The sequence below is a fragment of the Bombina bombina genome, chromosome 8 (genome assembly GCF_027579735.1).
Source record: "Bombina bombina isolate aBomBom1 chromosome 8, aBomBom1.pri, whole genome shotgun sequence".
In the NCBI taxonomy this organism is placed as follows: Eukaryota; Metazoa; Chordata; class Amphibia; order Anura; family Bombinatoridae; genus Bombina; species Bombina bombina.
In genome coordinates this window covers 253290375-253310305 of record NC_069506.1, presented here as the reverse complement: position 1 = coordinate 253310305, position 19931 = coordinate 253290375, and the positions used below count along the sequence as shown (strand labels likewise).

At 36.8% G+C, this 19931-nt stretch overlaps 1 protein-coding gene across 1 annotated transcript in view; it reads right to left on the bottom strand.

Annotated features, from left to right (window-relative positions):
* The window catches only part of LOC128639095 (uncharacterized), a 246551-nt gene that overhangs the window by 52071 nt on the left and 174549 nt on the right, over positions 1–19931 (bottom strand). The window contains exons 10-16 of the mRNA XM_053691247.1: positions 18518–18631; positions 18105–18251; positions 17886–18026; positions 4348–4440; positions 1553–1666; positions 1138–1284; positions 918–1058 (exon numbers count right to left, since the gene is read on the bottom strand). Coding sequence (XP_053547222.1) covers positions 918–1058; positions 1138–1284; positions 1553–1666; positions 4348–4440; positions 17886–18026; positions 18105–18251; positions 18518–18631 — 897 coding nt within the window. The remainder of the gene's footprint in view (positions 1–917; positions 1059–1137; positions 1285–1552; positions 1667–4347; positions 4441–17885; positions 18027–18104; positions 18252–18517; positions 18632–19931) is intronic.

Genomic DNA, 19931 nt, shown 5'->3' with positions numbered 1-19931 from the left:
AAAATAATAAACTGGTATTAAGTATAGCTAATTAAATATCCAGTTATGTTTCTTAATACACAAGTACATACAATATGAATAAATAAGAAATACGTTTCTTTTGTGTTTATGGCAATGTCTATGATTTATAAATGGCAGTAATTATTAACTTACTAACCATTTGTATAGTTACATGACTGCAGTACCAAAACACTTTACAATGCATGTAAGGAAACAACATACCTTACAAGTTATATATATCTAGCAGGGAAATGTATGGTAGTTTGTAGAGGGTTTTTTTCTGCTAGGAATCAACAGGGAAAAATGTTTTTGTTTTTTTATACACCTAATAGGGTCAATCCTAATCCTTTAGAAAACATTTATAATGATTATCAATAGAAAAAAAAAAACATTAGAAGGACATAACACCACAAATATCTATTTCATGATTCAGATAGAGCATCACAATTGTAAACAACTTTAAAATTTAGTTCTATTATAAAATGTGTTTCCTTTTATTGGTATCATTTGTTGAAGGAGCAGAAGTTCACTACTGGGCATTAGATGAACACATCTGGTGAGAAAAATGGCAACAGACATATATGTGCAGCCACAAATCAGAGGTTAGCTCCCAGTTTTGCATTGCTGCTCCTGACTATACCTAGGTATGTTCTTCAACAAAAGAGAAAAAGAGAACTAGGCAAATTTGATATTAGAAGTAATTGGAAAATTGTTTAAAAATTAAATTCATACCAGAAAGTTTAACCTTGACATCACTGTCGCTTTAAAGTGTATGGGGATTTTTGTAGATACATTTGATTTGATAAGTATTTGTAAAGGATTGTGTGACTGACCCTCTATGATTCTATACACAATATGAAAATATTAGCAGTTAGATAAATAAAAGCAATAGTGATTAAAGTGTATATTTATTTTACCTAATGAAGTACTTGAAAACAGAGTGCACCTATTTTCATTTCCAGTACATTTCACGTTATTCTGAGGGTCACACTGTGCAGCGTTTGCAGCGTAACAAGATGCACAGGTCAATCCATTTTCTTGATTGCTCATAGATGGTACTTTAAATAAAAAATAAAAATAAGAAAATATTCCATAGATAGCAGACATGCTGATATAGGGAAATAAAAAGTCACTTACACTGGGGTAAAACTGGAGTGCATAAATGAGTATCACAACAAGCTGTGGCAACTAGAATTTTTGCATCTACATTTCTGATATCTCCCTGTGAGTTACATACACTTGCAGGGATGCACGATCTGAAAATGGATTCATCGCTTTGGCTGCCTAAAAGCAATGTGTAAAAAGACATTTATTATTGAACTTCAGAGAAACAAATACAATAAACAGTTTATTGCATTATTGATTTCCACAAAACACATTTTATTTAATACAAAATTCTGTACATTTATTTTTTTTTCTGAAATTTTGATAATGCTCCTTTTTTACCCTTAAAATCAATCATATGTATAAAACTTTTATTTAAAAATGATATAATGCATTATCTTCTGATGAAAATAATAATAAAAAACATTAGTTCAAGACCTTAACATACCTACTGTGGTACTTGAGTATAAAGAACCGCACACGTAGCCAGCTGGACAATTTACAATGGAGCCTTCACACGTGGAACCAATGCCCTGACATTTTTTACACAAGAGAGAGTTACCTAAAAAATAAATGTATCTTATTTATATATTTTATTCTTATTTTAGTTTATTAATGTTCCGTTATACACCAATTATTTCTTTAATATGTATTGGGCAAAGGGTAGAAAAAGTAACAATTTTATCAATTATCATAGCAAAAAAATAGGGGGAAGGATAAAAGCCGAAAACAGAACGGAACAGACACAGCCAAAAGAATCCACCGGGATGCAGTGAAGGCAAACAGAGCATTACAAAAAAAAAAAAAAAAATGACCACAATATGTATGAAAAAACACCTAACCGCCCGCAATAATTATAAAAAAAAAACTAACCGCCCGTACGAAGTATTAAGAAAAAAATAAACTAACCACCCGCGCAAAGTATTAAGAAAAAAACTACAACTACCTAATAAAATTATTAACCCCTTAATCCGCAAACCCCAACATCGCAAACTACCTAATACATCTATTAACCCCTAATCCGCCAACCCCCCACAACGCATTACACATAATTTACCTATTAACTCCTACACCACAAACCCCCACATTGCAAAACAAACTAATTTAATGAGTAAGCCCCCCAACCTAACACCCCCTAAATTAACCCCTTAATTACAATAAATAATACTACATTACAATAAAAAAAAATACATTACATTAATCTAATTACAGAAAATAAAAAGCGCTAACATTGCAAAAAATTATAAACAACACTATCCAAAATAAAAAAATTAAACGTAAGCCCTATGAAAATAAAAAAGCCCCCAAAATAACCCCCCCCACTAATCTAATGCTAAACTACCAATAGCCCTTAACAGGGCTTTTTGTAGGGTATTGCCTTAAGTTTAACAGCTCTTTTACATTACAAATAAACAAAGCCCCCCCTAAAAGTAAAATCCCTACCCACCAAACCCCACAAAATAAAAAACTAACACTAATAAACCTAATCTACCCATTACCCTGAAAAGGGCATTTGTATGGGCATTGCCCTTTAAAGGGCATTCAGCTCTTTTTCACTGCCCTTAAAAGGGTATTCAGCTCCCCTAATCTAAAAATACAAAACCCCCAAAAAATTTAAAAAAACCTAACACTAAAGCCCCAAATAGGTACTCACGGAGGTCTTCTTCCAGGCGGGTCCATCATCTTCATTCACAGCGATCTTCCCAGAAGTGGTGATCCTCGGTGGCGGTGGCGAACCTCGGCAGCGGCGGTGGCGGTCCTCGGCGAAGGAGTGTAGGTTCCTCCTAATGTGATCGTCCACCGCACACTGAAGAAAGAATGCAAGGTACCTTGAATTCCTATTGGCTGAAATTTTAAAAATCAGCCATTAGGATGAGAGTTACTGAAATCTTATTGGCTGATTTGAACAACCAATAGGATTTCAGTAGCTTTTATTCTATTGGCTGTTTTGAAAAATTCAGCAGCCAATAGAATGAGATCTACTGAAATCTTTTTGGCTGATTTGAACAGACAATAGGATTTTAGCAGCTCTAATCCTATTGACTGTTTTGAAAAATTCAGCCAATTGGAATACAAGTTACGCAAAATTGATTGAGGTACCTTGCATTCAATCTTCAGTATACCATGGACATTGGATGAAGAGGAGCCTCCATGTTGCCGAGGACCACCGCCGAGGACTGCCACAGATAACCACCGCCGAGGATCGCCACATCTGGAAAGACCGTTCTGGACCTCCGTTCCGTGCTGCCTTCACGGTTTTGTATTTTTAGATTAGTTTTTTTTTAGATCCCAGTATTGCTGAATGCCCTTTTAAGGGCAATGCCCATACAAATGCCCTTTTCAGGGCAATGGGTAGATTCGATTTATTAGTGTTAGTTTTTTTTTATTTTGGGGGGTTTGGTGGGTGGGGGGTTTTACTGTTATGGGGGACTGTTTATTTTTAAAGTAAAAGAGCTGAAAAACAGGGCAATGTGGTAGTTTAGTATTAGATTAGGGGGTGTTTTTATTTTGGGAGTGATTTTTTTATTTTTATGGTGGTTTGAGTTTAGGTTTAATTATATTATTTTTGATAGCTTTGATTATTTTTTTTTCTGTATTTCTACCATTTTATTTTTTTGCAGCTTAGGGGGTTGTATTTTCAACACATAGACTGCCCTCTGGGCAAGCTTACCAACTGGTATATATATATATATATATATATATATATATATATATATATATATATATATATATATATATATAGCAAATATACTATATGGAGAAAAAAAAGAAAAAATGTGTCATTCATTTATAAAGTTGCCATTATGAAAAATAATTAAACGGAAACAAACTCGTTTAATATTATGTCATAAAAAAAAAAAAAAACCCAGGAAAATAAAACCTTAAAATTTAACATAGAATGAAAATATCACTTTTGCATATGAGATCATTTCAGTTGCAGCTTCTTTGGCTTATTATTATCTTTACTTCACTGAAAAATAAAGTATGAGACTATGAATATTAGAATTTACTTCCGATTTTTGATACACCTTAACAATGCAATTTTTTTTATATAATTTTTAAATTACGAATTTAATTGTGTATGCATCTCCTTCCCCTAAGAAAATGCAGTATACTCCTCTCGTATACACTGTAAGATTATCAGAATTATGAGATGGTGGAATTTGTTAACTAACTACATTTTAAGAGACAAAATGAACGAGCATAAAATGTTGGAAAGAAAAAAAAAAACACTTTTGAGACCTGTACATGACACAGAAACACCATCAACCAAATTCAGATTTCCATAGTCACAGATATTTTGTGTAGCACAGCCTCGAACTGCAAATTTGCCCCCTGCAGAAAATAAAAAAAATAAAAAAATAAATATATTGCAGTTGGTTATTTATTGAATCATTCTAAAAGTTTTTTTTTATAAAATATGGACATTGAAAAGATTTGCACACTTTACCTTTTTTTCCATATACAATTTTGAAATGTAAGTAGAACTAGAGTTGCAGGTGAAAAACTGTCATATGTTCTTATATATACACAATATCAATTTACAACACTTTGTATACAGTGAGACCTATCAAAGGTCTTGCGGACCTGATCCGACAGTGCAGATAAGGTCTGAAAGACCTCGCTGAATGCAGAGAGCAATACGCTCGCCGTATTCAGCATTGCATCAAAAGCTCACAAGAGCTGCTAGTTCAACGCCGCCCCCTGCAGACTCGTGGCCAATCAGCCGCCAGCAGGGGGGTGTCAATCAACCCGGTCGTACACGATCCAGTTGAATTGTGGCGATTCCTGTCTGCCTGCTCAGAGCAGGCGGACAGCGTTATGGAGCAGCGGTCTTTAGACCGCTGCTTCATAACTGCTGTTTCTGGCGAGTCTGAAGACTCGCCAGAAACACGGGCCCACAAGCTCCATACGGAGCTTGATAAATGGGCCTCAGTACATTCATTTCAATAATAAAAATATTTTTCTCTTTTAATATATATATTTAGCAAGAAAGAAGACACTCAATGGGTCTTAATAAATATCAATTCCAATTTAATGCACTGTGCATTAAAATAAGTATTTTTTCTATGATTGGTCTTTATTGCCCTAATGACCGACATACCCTGTATGTCTGTGGTCAACAGCCACAACCATTGGGTGGTTTTCAGTAATTGTGGGAGGTCAGTATTTAAGTTGCATTTTGTTCAGTTCAGTTGTCTGAGAAAGCGGATTGTTTCCCCAAAACGTCATGCTGTTTGAATAAAGGAAAACTTTGGAGACAGTGATCAATAGTATGGGTGGTTGACAGCAGAGATGCAGAGGAGAACTAGTGAGTATTGACAGTTTTTGGCAAGTTTTTTTATAATTTTAGAGGTCCAAGCAAGGAGGATATAAAATATATGAGATAGCTGTAGAATAGTTGTTCCACAAATTGAGGTAAAAGGAAGTAAAGAGAGAAGCTGGATGTGATTTAGATGAGAAAATTAAAAAATAAATAAAAATAAGGAACTGAACATTATGGACATGTCAAAAAGTGTCACAATGTTGGATGTGTATTCTGCAAGTATTAGTATTTTTGTACCAATGAAAGAGGCTGTTAGTAGGAAGCTACTTATGTGCCAGAGCTATAATATTACTTTTGCTTAACAGTCAGCTAGATTACAAGTTTTGCGGTAAGAGCTGCTTGGTACTAACTTGCAAGTTATTGTCACCGCTCACCTCCCTATAGCGCTGCTATTACAGGTTTACAAAAACATGGCGTTAGCAGGCAATATTGCAGTGTAAAGCAAAATTGAGCTCCATACCGCACTCCAATAACAGTGCTGCTTTGAGCTGGTTGTACGTGCTCGTGCACGATTTCCCCATAGACATTAATGGGGAGAGCCAGCTGAAAAAAAGCCTAACACATGCAATAAAGGAGCGTAAAGCTCTGTAACGCAGCCCCATTGATTCCTATGGGGAAAGAAAATGTATGTTTACACCTATCACCCTAACATAAACCCGAGTCTAAACACCCCTAATCTGCCGCCCCCGACATTGCCGCAACCTACCTACAATTATTAACCCCTAATCTGCTGCCCCAATGTTGCCCCCACTTACATACATTTATTAACCCCTATTCTGCCACCCCCAATGTCGCCGCCACCTACATTACAGTTATTAACCCCTAATCTGCAGCTCCCGACATCGCCGGCACCTACATTACACTTATTAACCCCTAATCTGCTATCCCCGACATCGCCGCCACCTACATTACACTTATTAACCTCTAATATACCGCCCCCAACACTGCCGCCACCTACCTATGCTTATTAACCCCTAATCTGCTGCCCCCAATGTCACCATCACCTACCTACATTTATTAACCCCTAATCTGCCGCCACCAACGCCGCCGCCACTATGCTAAAGTTATTAACCCCTAAACATAACCCTAACACCCACTAACTTTAATGTAATTAAATTAAATCTAAATAAAACCTACTATTAATAACTAAATAATTCCTATTTAAAACTAAATACTTACCTGTAAAATAAACCCTAAGATAGCTACAATATAACTAATAGTTACATTGTTGCTAGTTTAGGTTTTATTTTTATTTCACAGGCAAGTTTGTATTTATTTTAACTAGGTAGAATAGTTAGTAAATAGTTATCAACTATTTACTAACTACCTAGTTAAAATAAATACAAAGTTACCTGTAAAATAAAACCTAAACTGTCTTACACTAACACCTAACCTTACACTACAATTAAATAAATTACATTAATTAAATACAATTAACTAAATTACAAAAAAAACACACAAAATAAAAAGAAATGATCAAATATTCAAACTAATTACACCTAATCTAATAGCCCTATCAAAATAAAAAAGCCCCCCCCCCCCCAAATAAGGGCCTTTTGCGGGGCATTGCCCCAAAAAATCAGCTCTTTTACCTGTAATAAAATACAAACAACCCCCCAACAGTAAAACCCACCACCCACACAACCAACCCCCCAAATAAAAACCTATCTAAAAAACCTAAGCTCCCCATTGCCCTGAAAAGGGCATTTGGATGGGCATTGCCCTTAAAAGGGCATTTAGCTCTTTTTCCGCCCAAACCCTAATCTAAAAATAAAACCCACCCAATAAACCCTTAATAAAACCTAACACTAACCCCCGAAGATCCACTTACAGTTTTTGGAGACCCGACATCCATCCTCAACAAAGCGGTAGAAGTCTTCATCCAAGTGGCAAGAAGTCCTCAATGAAGCCGGGAGAAGTCTTCATCCAAGCGGGCCTAAGGCTTCATCAAAGCCAGCAGAAGTCTTCATCCAGACGTCATCTTCTATCTTCATCCTTCCGACGCGGAGCGGCTCCATCTTCAAGAAATCCGATGCGGAGCATCCTCTTCTTCCGACGGCTAACGAAGACATCATTCAAGATGCCGTCCCTTGAATTCCGATTGGCTGATAGAATTCTATCAACCAATCAGAATTAAAGGTGAAAAAATCCTATTGGCTGATGCAATCAGTCAATAGGTTTGAGCTTCAATCCTATTGGCTAATCCAATCAGCTAATAGGACTGAGCTTGCATTCTATTGGCTGTTCCAGGCAGTTTCTAAAGTGCCGTAAGTCACTGGCGACTCCAGAAATTTGTAGTTACGCTCATTTCTGGACATCGCTAGTTAGTCCGACTTACGGTACTATAGCAACTGCCGGCGAGGTAGATGTAATACCCCGATTTGCAAAGTGAAACTACGGGCGGCGCGGGTTCCCTCGCTTGTGCCGAAAACTATGCCGTATATCGGATCGCACCCATGGTACTTTAAAGATGGGACAGCATTAGACTTTAATATTACAAGCAACTTGCAGTAGTCCAAGAAGACAGGAATCATGTGTGACAAATAAATTAGTTTTTCAATAAGCAACTGGTTTAAACAGTAAGGATTTAGATTCTGGTATCATTAAAGGGACAGTAAACATCTTGTAATTACAAAACATTTCTGTTGTGTTGCTATGGTTGACCATATTAGCCAAGTTATTTGTACTGCAATTAGGTTTCAATAGTTAAACTCCATCCACCATTTGCCTTATTTGGAGGAGCCAATCTGGACTTTAGTCTACATACAATAATGCTATCCATGGTCATTAAGTTAGTATATTGTGAATTGTTTTGCAGTTGTTATAAGTTAAAGTCAATTAGGTACAGATACAGTTGCAAGAAAAAGTATGTGAACCCTTTGGAATGATATGGATTTCTGCACAAATTGGTCATAAAATGTGATCTGATCATCATCTAAGTAACAACAATAGACAATCACAGTCTGCTTAAACTAATAACACACAAAGAATGAAATGTTGCCATGCTTTTATTGAACACACCATGTAAACATTCACAGTGCAGGTGGAAAAAGTATGTGAACCCCTAGACTAATGACATCTCCAAGAGCTAATTGGAGTGAGATGTCAGCCAACTGGAGTCCAATCAATGAGATGAGATTGGAGGTGTTGGGTGTTGGTTATAGCTGTCCTGCCCTATAAAAAACACACACCAGTTCTGGGTTTGCTTTTCACAAGAAGCATTGCCTGATGTGAATGATGCATCGCACAAAAGAGCTCTCAGAAGACCAACGATTAAGAATTGTTGACTTGCACAAAGCTGGAAAGGGTTATAAAAGTATCTCCAAAAGCCTTGCTGTTCATCAGTCCACGGTAAGACATATTGTCTATAAATGGAGAAAGTTCAGCACTGCTGCTACTCTCCCTAGAAGTGGCCGTCCTGTAAAGATGACTACAAGAGAACAGCGCAGACTGCTCAATGAGGTGAAAAAGAATCCTAGAGTGTAAGCTAAAGATTTACAAAAGTCACTGGCAAATGCTAACATCCCTGTTAGCGAATCTACAATACATAAAACACTAAACAAGAATGGATTTCATGGGAGGATACCACAGAGGAAGCCACTGCTGTCCAAACAAAACATTGCTGCACGTTTACAGTTTGCACAAGAGCCCCTGGATGTTCCACAGCAGTACTGGCAAAATATATTCTGTGGACATATGAAACCAAAGTTGAGTTGTTTGGAAGAAACACACAACACTATGTGTGGCAAAAAAGAGGCACAGCACACCAACATCAAAACCTCATCCCAACTGTGAAGTATGGTGGTGGGGGCATCATGGTTTGGGGCTGCTTTGCTGCGTCAGGGCCTGGACAGATTGCTATCATCGAAGGAAAAATGAATTCCCAAGTTTATCAAGACATTTTGCAGGTGAACTTAATCTGTCTACCAGCTGAAGCTCAACAGAAGATGGGTGTTGCAACAGGACAATGACCCAAAGCATAGAAGTAAATCAACAACAGAATGGCTTAAACAGAAGAAAATATGCCTTCTGAAGTGGCCCAGTCAGAGTCCTGACCTCAACCCGATTGAGATGCTGTGGCATGACCTCAAGAAAGTGATTCACACCAGACATCCCAAGAATATTGCTGAACTGAAACAGTTCTGTAAAGAGGAATGGTTAAGAATTACTCCTGACCGTTGTGCACATCTGATCTGCAACTACAGGAAACGTTTGGTTGAAGTTATTGCTGCCAAAGGAGGTTCAACCAATTATTAAATCCTAGGGCTCACATACTTTTTCCACCTGCACTGTGAATGTTTACATGGTGTGTTCAATAAAAACATGGCAACATTTCATTCTTTGTGTGTTATTAGTTTAAGCAGACTGTGATTGTCCATTGTTGTGACTTAGATAGCGCTGCGGAATCTGTTGGCGCTCTACAAATAACCGATAATAATAATGATCAGATCACATTTTATGACCAATTTGTGCAGAAATCCATATCATTCCAAAGGGTTCACATACTTTTTCCTGCAACTGTATGTAGCAGAGAAGCCAGCAGGGTATATTTGAAGATCAAAGTTCGAAATTACTCTATTTCCAGAGTTAAATTACATGAAAAATAAATAATAAAATATCTATTTTGTAAATTTGTTTCATTATTCATAACTAAACATTTTGTTTCAAGCTTTTACTGTCCCTTTAACATGATAAACTATACCAGGTACAGAATATCTCAAGACAAAAGGGATATGGTACACAAAACAGAACATAGTAGTTATATTTTACAGAGAGAAAATTAACTGTGTCAGAGATTGATGAAATTCAGGGAAACAAATTAGTTATGAAAAAGTACAGTGAAAGGAATTAGGGTTTATAAGTAGCAAAAAATTCATGGTAATGCAGCAAAACACATCTATGCTATAATTGCTTTTGTAACGCGTCCATTGCCGTCGCCAGTTGCGCACGCATCCTCAAAGGAATGTTGGCTGCCTGAGGCAGCCAAAAGAATGTTGGCTGCACACGCAGCTAAAAGAATTCACCTGGATGCAGCTTTTGCTGTATCCCGGTGGATTCTGAAAATGGCAAGGTGGATTCTTTCACCACCCTGCCATTTTCAGAATCCACCGGGATGCAGCGAAGGCAAATGGAGCATTACAACAATAAAACCATCCGCAATAAGTATTAAAAAAAAAACTAACCGCCCGCAATAAGTATTAAAAAAAAAAAAAATAACCGCCCGCAATAAGTATTAAATAAAAAAACTAACCGCCCGCAATAAGTATTAAAAAAAAACTAACCGCCCGCAATAAGTATTAAAAAAAAAACTAAACGCCCGCACGAAGTATTCAGAAGAAAAAAAACAACAAACTTCCTAATAAAATTATTAACCCCTAAATCCGCCAACCCCAACATCGCAAACAACCTAATACATCTGTTAACCTTAATCCGCTATTCTCCCACATCACAAATTAAATAATTAATTTATTAACCTCTAAACCGCCATCAAACCACCAATGCAATAAACTTAATTAACATATTAACCCCTAATCTGCAAACCCCACAACACATAAAACCTAATTTACCTATTAACTCCTAAACAGCCAACCCCCACAATGTAAATAACTAATTTAATGACTAAGCACCCTAACCTAATATCCCCTAAATTACCCCTTAATTACATTAAATAACAAAATACTACATTACAATTAAAATAGAAAATCCTAACAGTACAGAAAATAATAAACCACATTATCCAAAATAAAAAATAAATAAACCTAATCCCTATGAAAATAAAAAAACAAAAACAAAATAAAAACACCCCTTAATCTAAGAATAAACTATGAATAGCCCTTAAAAGGGCATTTTGTAGGGTATTTCCCTAAGTTATACAGCTCTTTTCCTTTTAAAAATACTAAGTCCCCCTCTAACAGTAACCCCCCCCCCCCACCCACCAAACCCCCCAAAATAAAAAAGACTAATGCTAAAAAACCTTAAAGGGACACTGAACCCAAAATATTTTTTTTCGGGATTCAGATAGAGCATGCAATTTTAAGCAACTTTCTAATTTACTACTATTATCAAATTCTTGGTATTTTTATTTGAAATGCAAGAATGTAGATGCCAGCCCATTTTTGGTGAACAACCTGGGTTGTTCTTGCTGATTGGTGGATAAATTCACCCACCAATAAACAAGTGCTGTCCATGGTTCTGAACAAAAAAATAGCTTAGATGCCTTCTTTTTCAAATAAAGATAGCAAGAGAGCAAATAAAATCTGATAATAGGAGTAAATTAGAAAGTTGCTTAAAATTGCATGCTCTATCTGAAGCACAAAAGAAAAAAATTGGGATCAGTGTCCCTTTAACTACCCATTGCCCCTAAAGGGGCATTTGTATGGGCATTGCCCTTAAAAGGGAATTCAGCTTCTTTTAACTGCCCTTAAAAGGGCATTCAGCTATTTTTCAATTGCCCAAAAAACCCTAATCTAAAAAAAAAACAACCCAAAAAATAAAAAAAGGCTTAACACTAAGGGGGGTAGTTATCAAGCCGTCTACTTTTCTGGCTTCGCCGGCCCAATACGTCCGCCTAAGCTCGCCTACCTTCGCCGCCGCGGACCTTGAATACGTTCGCCTAAGTTATCAAATAAACCTGTCAAAAAGCCGCGGGGCGATGAGCAGCGGACTGTGACAGTTATCACTCATCCGATCTCGCTGCCCTTCGGCTTTTTCCCAGCTTTATTGCTAGCCTGTCACTAAGCACTCACACTAACTACACTGCTCTACCCCCTATACCGGCGCCCCCGGAGCCCCCCGCAACTAAATAAAGTTACTAACTCCTAAACCGCCGCTCCTAGACCCTGCCGCAACTCTTATAAATGTATTAACCCCTAAACCGCCGCTCCCGGACACCGCTGCCACCTACATTATACCTAGTAACCCCTATCCTGCCCCCCCTATACCGTCGCCCTCTATTATAAAATTATTAACCCCTATCCTGCTGATCCCGCACCTCTCCGCAACTAAATAAATAGTTTAACCCCTAAACCGCCGCTCCATGAACCCGCCGCAACCTATAATAAATTTATTAACCCCTATCCTGCCCCCCACTACGCCTCCGCCACTGTAATAAAATGATTAACCCCTAAACCTAAGTCTAACCCTAACCATAACGCCCCCCCTAACTTAAATATTAATTAAATACATCTAAATAAATTAACTCTTATTAACTAAATGAATCCTATTTAAAACTAAATACTTACTTATAAAATAAACCCTAATATAGCTACAATATAAATAATAATTATATTCTAGCTATCTTAGGATTTATATTTATTTTACAGGTACCTTTCAATTTATTTTAACCATGTACAATAACTATTAAATAGTTATTAACTATTTAATAGCTTACCTAGCTAAAATAAAGAGAAATTTACCTGTGAAATAAATCCTAACCTAAGTTACAATTACACCTAACACTACACTATACTTTAATAAATTATTCCTATTTAAAAATAAATACTTACCTGTAAAATAAACCCTAAGATAGCTACAATGTAATTAATAATTACATTGTAGCTATCTTAGGATTTATATTTAGTTTACAGGTAACTTTGTATTTATTTTAGCTAGTTAGAATAGTTATTAAATAGTTATTAACTATTTAATAACTACCTAGCTAAAAGAAATACAAAATTACCTGTAAAATAAATCCTAACCTAAGTTACAATTAAACCTAATACTACACTATCATTAAATTAACTAAATAAACTACCTACAAATAACTACAATGAAATACAATTACATAAACTAACTAAAGTACAAAAAAATAAAAAAAGCTAAGTTACAAAAAATAAAAAATTAAGTTACAAACATGTTAAAAATATTACAACAATTTTAAGCTACTTACACCTAATCTAAGCCCCCTAATAAAATAACAAACCCCCCCAAAATAAAAAAAATCCCTACCCTATTCTAAATTACATAAATTTCAAAGCTCTTTTACCTTACCAGCCCTTAAAAGGGCCATTTGTGGGGGCATGCCCCAAAAAAAGTTCAGCTCTTTTGCCTGTAAAAGAAAAATACAACCCCCCCCAACATTAAAACCCACCACCCACATACCCCTAATCTAACCCAAACCCCCCTTACAAAAACCTAACACTAATCCCCTGAAGATCATCCTACCTTGAGTCGTCTTCACTCAGCCGAGCCACCGATGGAACTGAAGAGGACATCCGGAGCGGAAGAAGTTAATCCTCCAAGCGGCGCTTAAGAAATCTTCCATCCGATGAAGTCATCATCCAGGCGGCGCTGAAGAAGTCTTCGATCCGGCCGATGTCATCTTCAAAGAGGCGCTGAAGAGGTCTTCTATCCGGGCGAAGTCATCTTCCAAGCCGGGTCTTGAATCTTCCTTCCGCCGACGCGGAACCACCTTCTTCACCGACGGACTACGACGAATGACGGCTCCTTTAAGGGACGTCATCCAAGATGGCGTCCCCTCAATTCCGATTGGCTGATAGGATTCTATCAGCCAATCGGAATTAAGGTAGGAAAATCTGATTGGCTGATGGAATCAGCCAATCAGATTCAAGTTCAATCCGATTGGCTGATCCAATCATCCAATCAGATTGAGCTCGCATTCTATTGGCTGATCGGAACAGCCAATAGAATGCGAGCTCAATCTGATTGGCTGATTCCATCAGCCAATCAGATTTTTCCTACCTTAATTCCGATTGGCTGATAGAATCCTATCAGCCAATCGGAATTGAGGGGACGCCATCTTGGATGACGTCCCTTAAAGGAGCCGTCATTCGTCGTAGTCCGTCGGTGAAGAAGGTGGTTCCGCGTCGGCGGAAGGAAGATTCAAGACCCGGCTTGGAAGATGACTTCGCCCGGATAGAAGACCTCTTCAGCGCCTCTTTGAAGATGACATCGGCCGGATCGAAGACTTCTTCAGCGCCGCCTGGATGATGACTTCATCGGATGGAAGATTTCTTCAGCGCCACTTGGAGGATTAACTTCTTCCGCTCCGGATGTCCTCTTCAGTTCCATCGGTGGCTCGGCTGAGTGAAGACGACTCAAGGTAGGATGATCTTCAGGGGATTAGTGTTAGGTTTTTGTAAGGGGGGTTTGGGTTAGATTAGGGGTATGTGGGTGGTGGGTTTTAATGTTGGGGGGGGGTTGTATTTTTCTTTTACAGGCAAAAGAGCTGAACTTTATGGGGCATGCCCTCACAAATGGCCCTTTTAAGGGCTGGTAAGGTAAAAGAGCTTTGAAATTTATGTAATTTAGAATAGGGTAGGAATTTTTTTTATTTTGGGGGGGTTTGTTATTTTATTAGGGGGCTTAGATTAGGTGTAAGTAGCTTAAAATTGTTGTAATATTTTTAACATGTTTGTAACTTAATTTTTTATTTTTTGTAACTTAGCTTTTTTTATTTTTTGTACTTTAGTTAGTTTATGTAATTGTATTTCATTGTAGTTATTTGTAGGTAGTTTATTTAGTTAATTTAATGATAGTGTAGTATTAGGTTTAATTGTAACTTAGGTTAGGATTTATTTTACAGGTAAGTTTGTATTTCTTTTAGCTAGGTAGTTATTAAATAGTTAATAACTATTTAATAACTATTCTAACTAGCTAAAATAAATACAAAGTTACCTGTAAACTAAATATAAATCCTAAGATAGCTATAATATAATTATTAATTACATTGTAGCTATCTTAGGGTTTATTTTACAGGTAAGTATTTATTTTTAAATAGGAATAATTTATTAAAGTATAGTGTAGTGTTAGGTGTAATTGTAACTTAGGTTAGGATTTATTTCACAGGTAAATTTCTCTTTATTTTAGCTAGGTAAGCTATTAAATAGTTAATAACTATTTAATAGTTATTGTACATGGTTAAAATAAATTGAAAGGTACCTGTAAAATAAAAATAAATCCTAAGATAGCTAGAATATAATTATTATTTATATTGTAGCTATATTAGGGTTTATTTAAAGGTAAGTATTTAGTTTTAAATAGGATTCATTTAGTTAATAAGAGTTAATTTATTTAGATTTATTTAATTAATATTTAAGTTAGGGGGCGTTAGGGTTAGGGTTAGACTTAGGTTTAGGGGTTAATAATTTTATTACAGTGGCGGCGGCGTAGTGGGGGGCAGGATAGGGGTTAATAAATTTATTATAGTTGCGGCGGGTTCAGGGAGCGGCGGTTTAGGGGTTAATACATTTATTATAGTTGCGGTGGGCTCCGGGAGCGGCGGTTTAGGGGTTAATAGGTATAGAGTAGCTTGCGGTGGGCTCCGGGAGCGGCGGTTTAGGGGGTAATAACTTTATTTAGTTGCGGCGGTGTAGGGGGTTCAGATTAGTGGTGTTTAGACTCGGGGTACATGTTAGGGTGTTAGGTGTAGACAGCTCCCATAGAAATCAATGGGATGTCTGTCAGCAGCGAACTTGTACTTTCGCTATGGTCAGACTCCCATTGATTCCTATGGGATCCGCCGCCTCCAGGGGTGGCGGATTGAAAACCAGGTACGCTGGGCCGGAAAAGTGCCGAGCGTACCTGCTAGTTTTTTGATAGCTAGCAAAAGTAGTGAGAATGTGCCGCACTTGTGTGCGGAACATCTGGAGTGACGTAAGAATCGATCTGTGTCGGACTGAGTCCGGCGGATCGAAGCTTACGTCACAAAATTCTACTTTTGCCGGTCTCGAGCCTTTGATAACTAAGGCGAATCAGCCTCGCCACAAATACGCTGCGGAATTCCAGCGTATTTGAGGTTGACGGCTTGATAACTACCCCCCTAAAGCTCCAAATAGGTACGGTTTCTGAAGTCCGGCGGAGAAGGTCTTCTTCCAGGTGGGTCCATCATCATATATCTTTATCCACAGCAAAAGCAGCGTTTCCAGATGTGGCGATCCTCTGTGGCGATCCTCTGCGGCAGCCCTCGGCCAATAGGATTTCAGTAGCTCTAATCCTATTGGCTGATTTAAAAATTTCAGCCAATAGGAATGCAAGGTACCCCCAAATTGATTGCTGAACCAAAAATGGGACAGCTCTCATGTTTACATTACTGCTTTTTAAAATAAAGATACCAAGACCAAATATTATAATATTATAATAGGTGTAAATTAGAAAGTAGCTGAAAATGGCCTGCTCTAGCTGAATCATGAAAGAAAAAAAATTGGGTTTGTGTCCTTTAAATCCAGCCCTTCCTGTTCCTTACCTGTTTATACTAATAGCTTTCTGTGTGTGCTGTATTCTGTCTATCTTTTTGCTGACTTATTTGCCCTTTATCTGTTTACTCTATTGTCTCCTGATTTTGTACTTCAGAGCCTAATATTTAGTGGTGCCTGCCCTGACCACTCCGTGTTTTTTTTGTTTGTTTTTTACCCTGTGTGCCTTCCAGTTGCCAAACCCTGCCTGCCTGATCTTGTCTCCCTCTGTACCCTCAGTTACTGTCTACCACCTACTAACTTTTCTAGTAACTTGGGAACCTCTCTACCTGGTACCAGGAAATAGGAGAGGGAAACCTAGCTGCTGATATATCACATGCAGTATACACTAAACATAGCTCCGCTACAAATTATTAACTTTTTAAAATGATAAACTAGTATTAAGTATTGCTAATTAACTAGCCAGTTATGTTTCTTAATACACAAGTACATACAATATGAATAAATAAGAAATACGTTTCTTTTGTGTTTATGGCAATGTCTATGATTTATAAATGGCAGTAATTATTAACTTACTAACCATTTGTATAGTTACATGACTGCAGTACCAAAACACTTTACAATGCATGTAAGGAAACAACATACCTTACAAGTTATATATATCTAGCAGGGAAATGTATGGTAGTTTGTAGAGGGCTTTTGCTGCTAGGCGTCAACAGAGAAAACATTTTTTATACTACTAAAAGGCTCTATCATAATCCTTTAGATTTTTTTTTTAATGATTATCAATAGAAAAAAACATTAAAGGTACATGATACCCCAAATATGTATTTCCTGATTCAGATAGAGCATCACAATTGTAAACAACTTTCCAATTTAGTTTTATTATGAAATGTGTTTCCATCTCTTGGTATCATTTGTTGAAGGTGCAGAAGTGCACTACTGGGTATGAGATGAACACATCTGGTGAGAAAAATGGCAACAGACATATTGCATTGCTGCTCTTTAGTCTACCTAGGTATGCTCTTTAACAAAGGATACCAAGAGTACTAGGCAAATTTGATATTAGAAGTAATTGGAAAGTTGTTTAAAAATTAAATTCACACTCTACCAGAATCATAAAAGTTTATCCTTGACATCACTGTCGCTTTAAAGTGTATGGGGATTTTTATAGATACATTTTATTTGAAATATTTGTAAAGTATTGTGTGACTTACCCCCTATGATTCTATACACAATATGAAAATATTAGCAGTTAGATAAATAAAAGCAATAGTTATTAAAGTGTATATTTATTTTACCTAATGAAGTTCTTGAATACAGAATGCACTTATTTTCATTTCCAGTACATTTCACGATATTCTGAGGGTCGCACTGTGCAGCGTTTGCAGCAAGGCAAGATGGACAGGTCAATCCATTTTTTTGATTGCTCATAGATGGTACTTTAAATAAAAAGTAAAATGATAAAATATTCCATAGATAGCAGACATGCTGATATAGGGAAATAAAAAGTCACTTACACTGGGGTAAAATTGGAGTGCATAAATCAGTATAACAACAAGCTGTGGCAACTAGAATGGTTCCATCTACATTTCTGATATCTCCCTGTGAGTTACATAAACTTGCAGGCGTGCAAAATCTGGAAATGAATACATCGCGTTGGCTGCCTAAAAGCAATGTGTAAAAAGACATTTATTATTGAACTGCAGAGAAACAAATACAATAAACAGTTTATTTCATTATTGATTTCAGCAAAACACATTTTATTTAATACAAAATTCTTTACATTTAATTTTGTTTCTGATATTTTGATGATGCTCCTTTTTTACCCTTATAATCAATCATATATATATAACTTTTATTTAAAAATAATAAAATTCATTATCTGCTGATGAAAATAATAATAAAACATTAATTCAAGAACTTAACTTACCTACTGTGGTACTTGAGTATAAAGAACCACACACGTAGCCAGCTGGACAATTTACAATGGGGCCTTCACACGTGGAACCAATGCCCTGACATTTTTTACACAAGAGAGAGTTACCTAAAAAATATATAATGTATCACAAATGTATACTTTGTTCTATTTTTAGTTTATTTTAATGTTCCTTTATAAACCAGTTATTTATTCAATATATATGGGGCAAAGGGTAGATCAAGTAACAGATTTATGATAGAAAAAAAATATTGGGCAAGATAAAAGCAGGAACATGATGAAACAGTGAGTGGAAGCCATAAAATTAGCATTGTAAAGAAAAAACTGACAAAACAAAAAATGTTAAACATTTGAAACATCCTCTAGACAATATGTTAGAGTTCAAAAATGTAAAGTAATACTTTGTATTAATGCCTCAATAGCCCAGATAAATATGGAAAGGCCTTAAATAAATGCCCACTTTTGAAGTAGTTAAACCAATAAAATTCACCAGTCCCACAAGGCAAGTTGAGAGAGAGACAAAGAGTCTGTTCTTATAAAAAAAAAAGTGCAGAACAACCACTTTCCAATCAGCAATACAAAACAAAGTCACACCTTCCATAAGGCTAGGTAGGGAGAGAAAATGAGCCACCTACCCACCACAAACACAAACACAACCAAGTGGCCATTCCAGTCAAACAACGTTTTGCACTAAAAAGATCCAGAACACCACACCAACCAAATTCACCTATTCCACAAAGCTAGATTGGAGAGAGACAATGAACCAGGCACCTGCAAACCAATATACATCTAAGTGGCTGTTGTGGTAAAAAACTAGTTTGTAACCAATTTACCGGTGGTTAAAGCTAGATAGGAGAGAGGCAATGAGCCTGCAATGAGCCTCAAATATGCCACCGAATTCACATTCAAGTGGTTGTTTCGGTATAAAAAAAGTGTTTTCTGCAAAAAAGGCCTGAAACATCAACTTCCCAAGTAGCTATATCAAACAAATTCACCCATTACACAAGGCTATGTGGGAGAGAGAAAATAAGACAAGCACCTGCTACAAAATCCATATCAAAGTTGATGTTCTGTTCAAGAAAGCTTTTTGAGTTAAAAAGGTTAAGAACCCCGACTTATCATGTAGTCACGCAAACCAAATTAACCCTTTCTAGAAGGCTAGGTGGAAGAGAAAAAGTGAACAACACACCAAATGCAAAGAATCTACATAAGTGGCGATTCAAGTAAAATAAAGTGTTTTGATAAAAAAAGGCCTAGAACCCCTAATTACCAAATATCTACACCAAAGCAAACTCATCTGTTAGAGAAGGCTATGTGGGAGAGAGACAATGAGCTAAGCTCCCACCACAAAATCTACATGCATGTGGCCATTCAGGTCAAAAAAGTATTCTGTGCAACGATCGCCTGG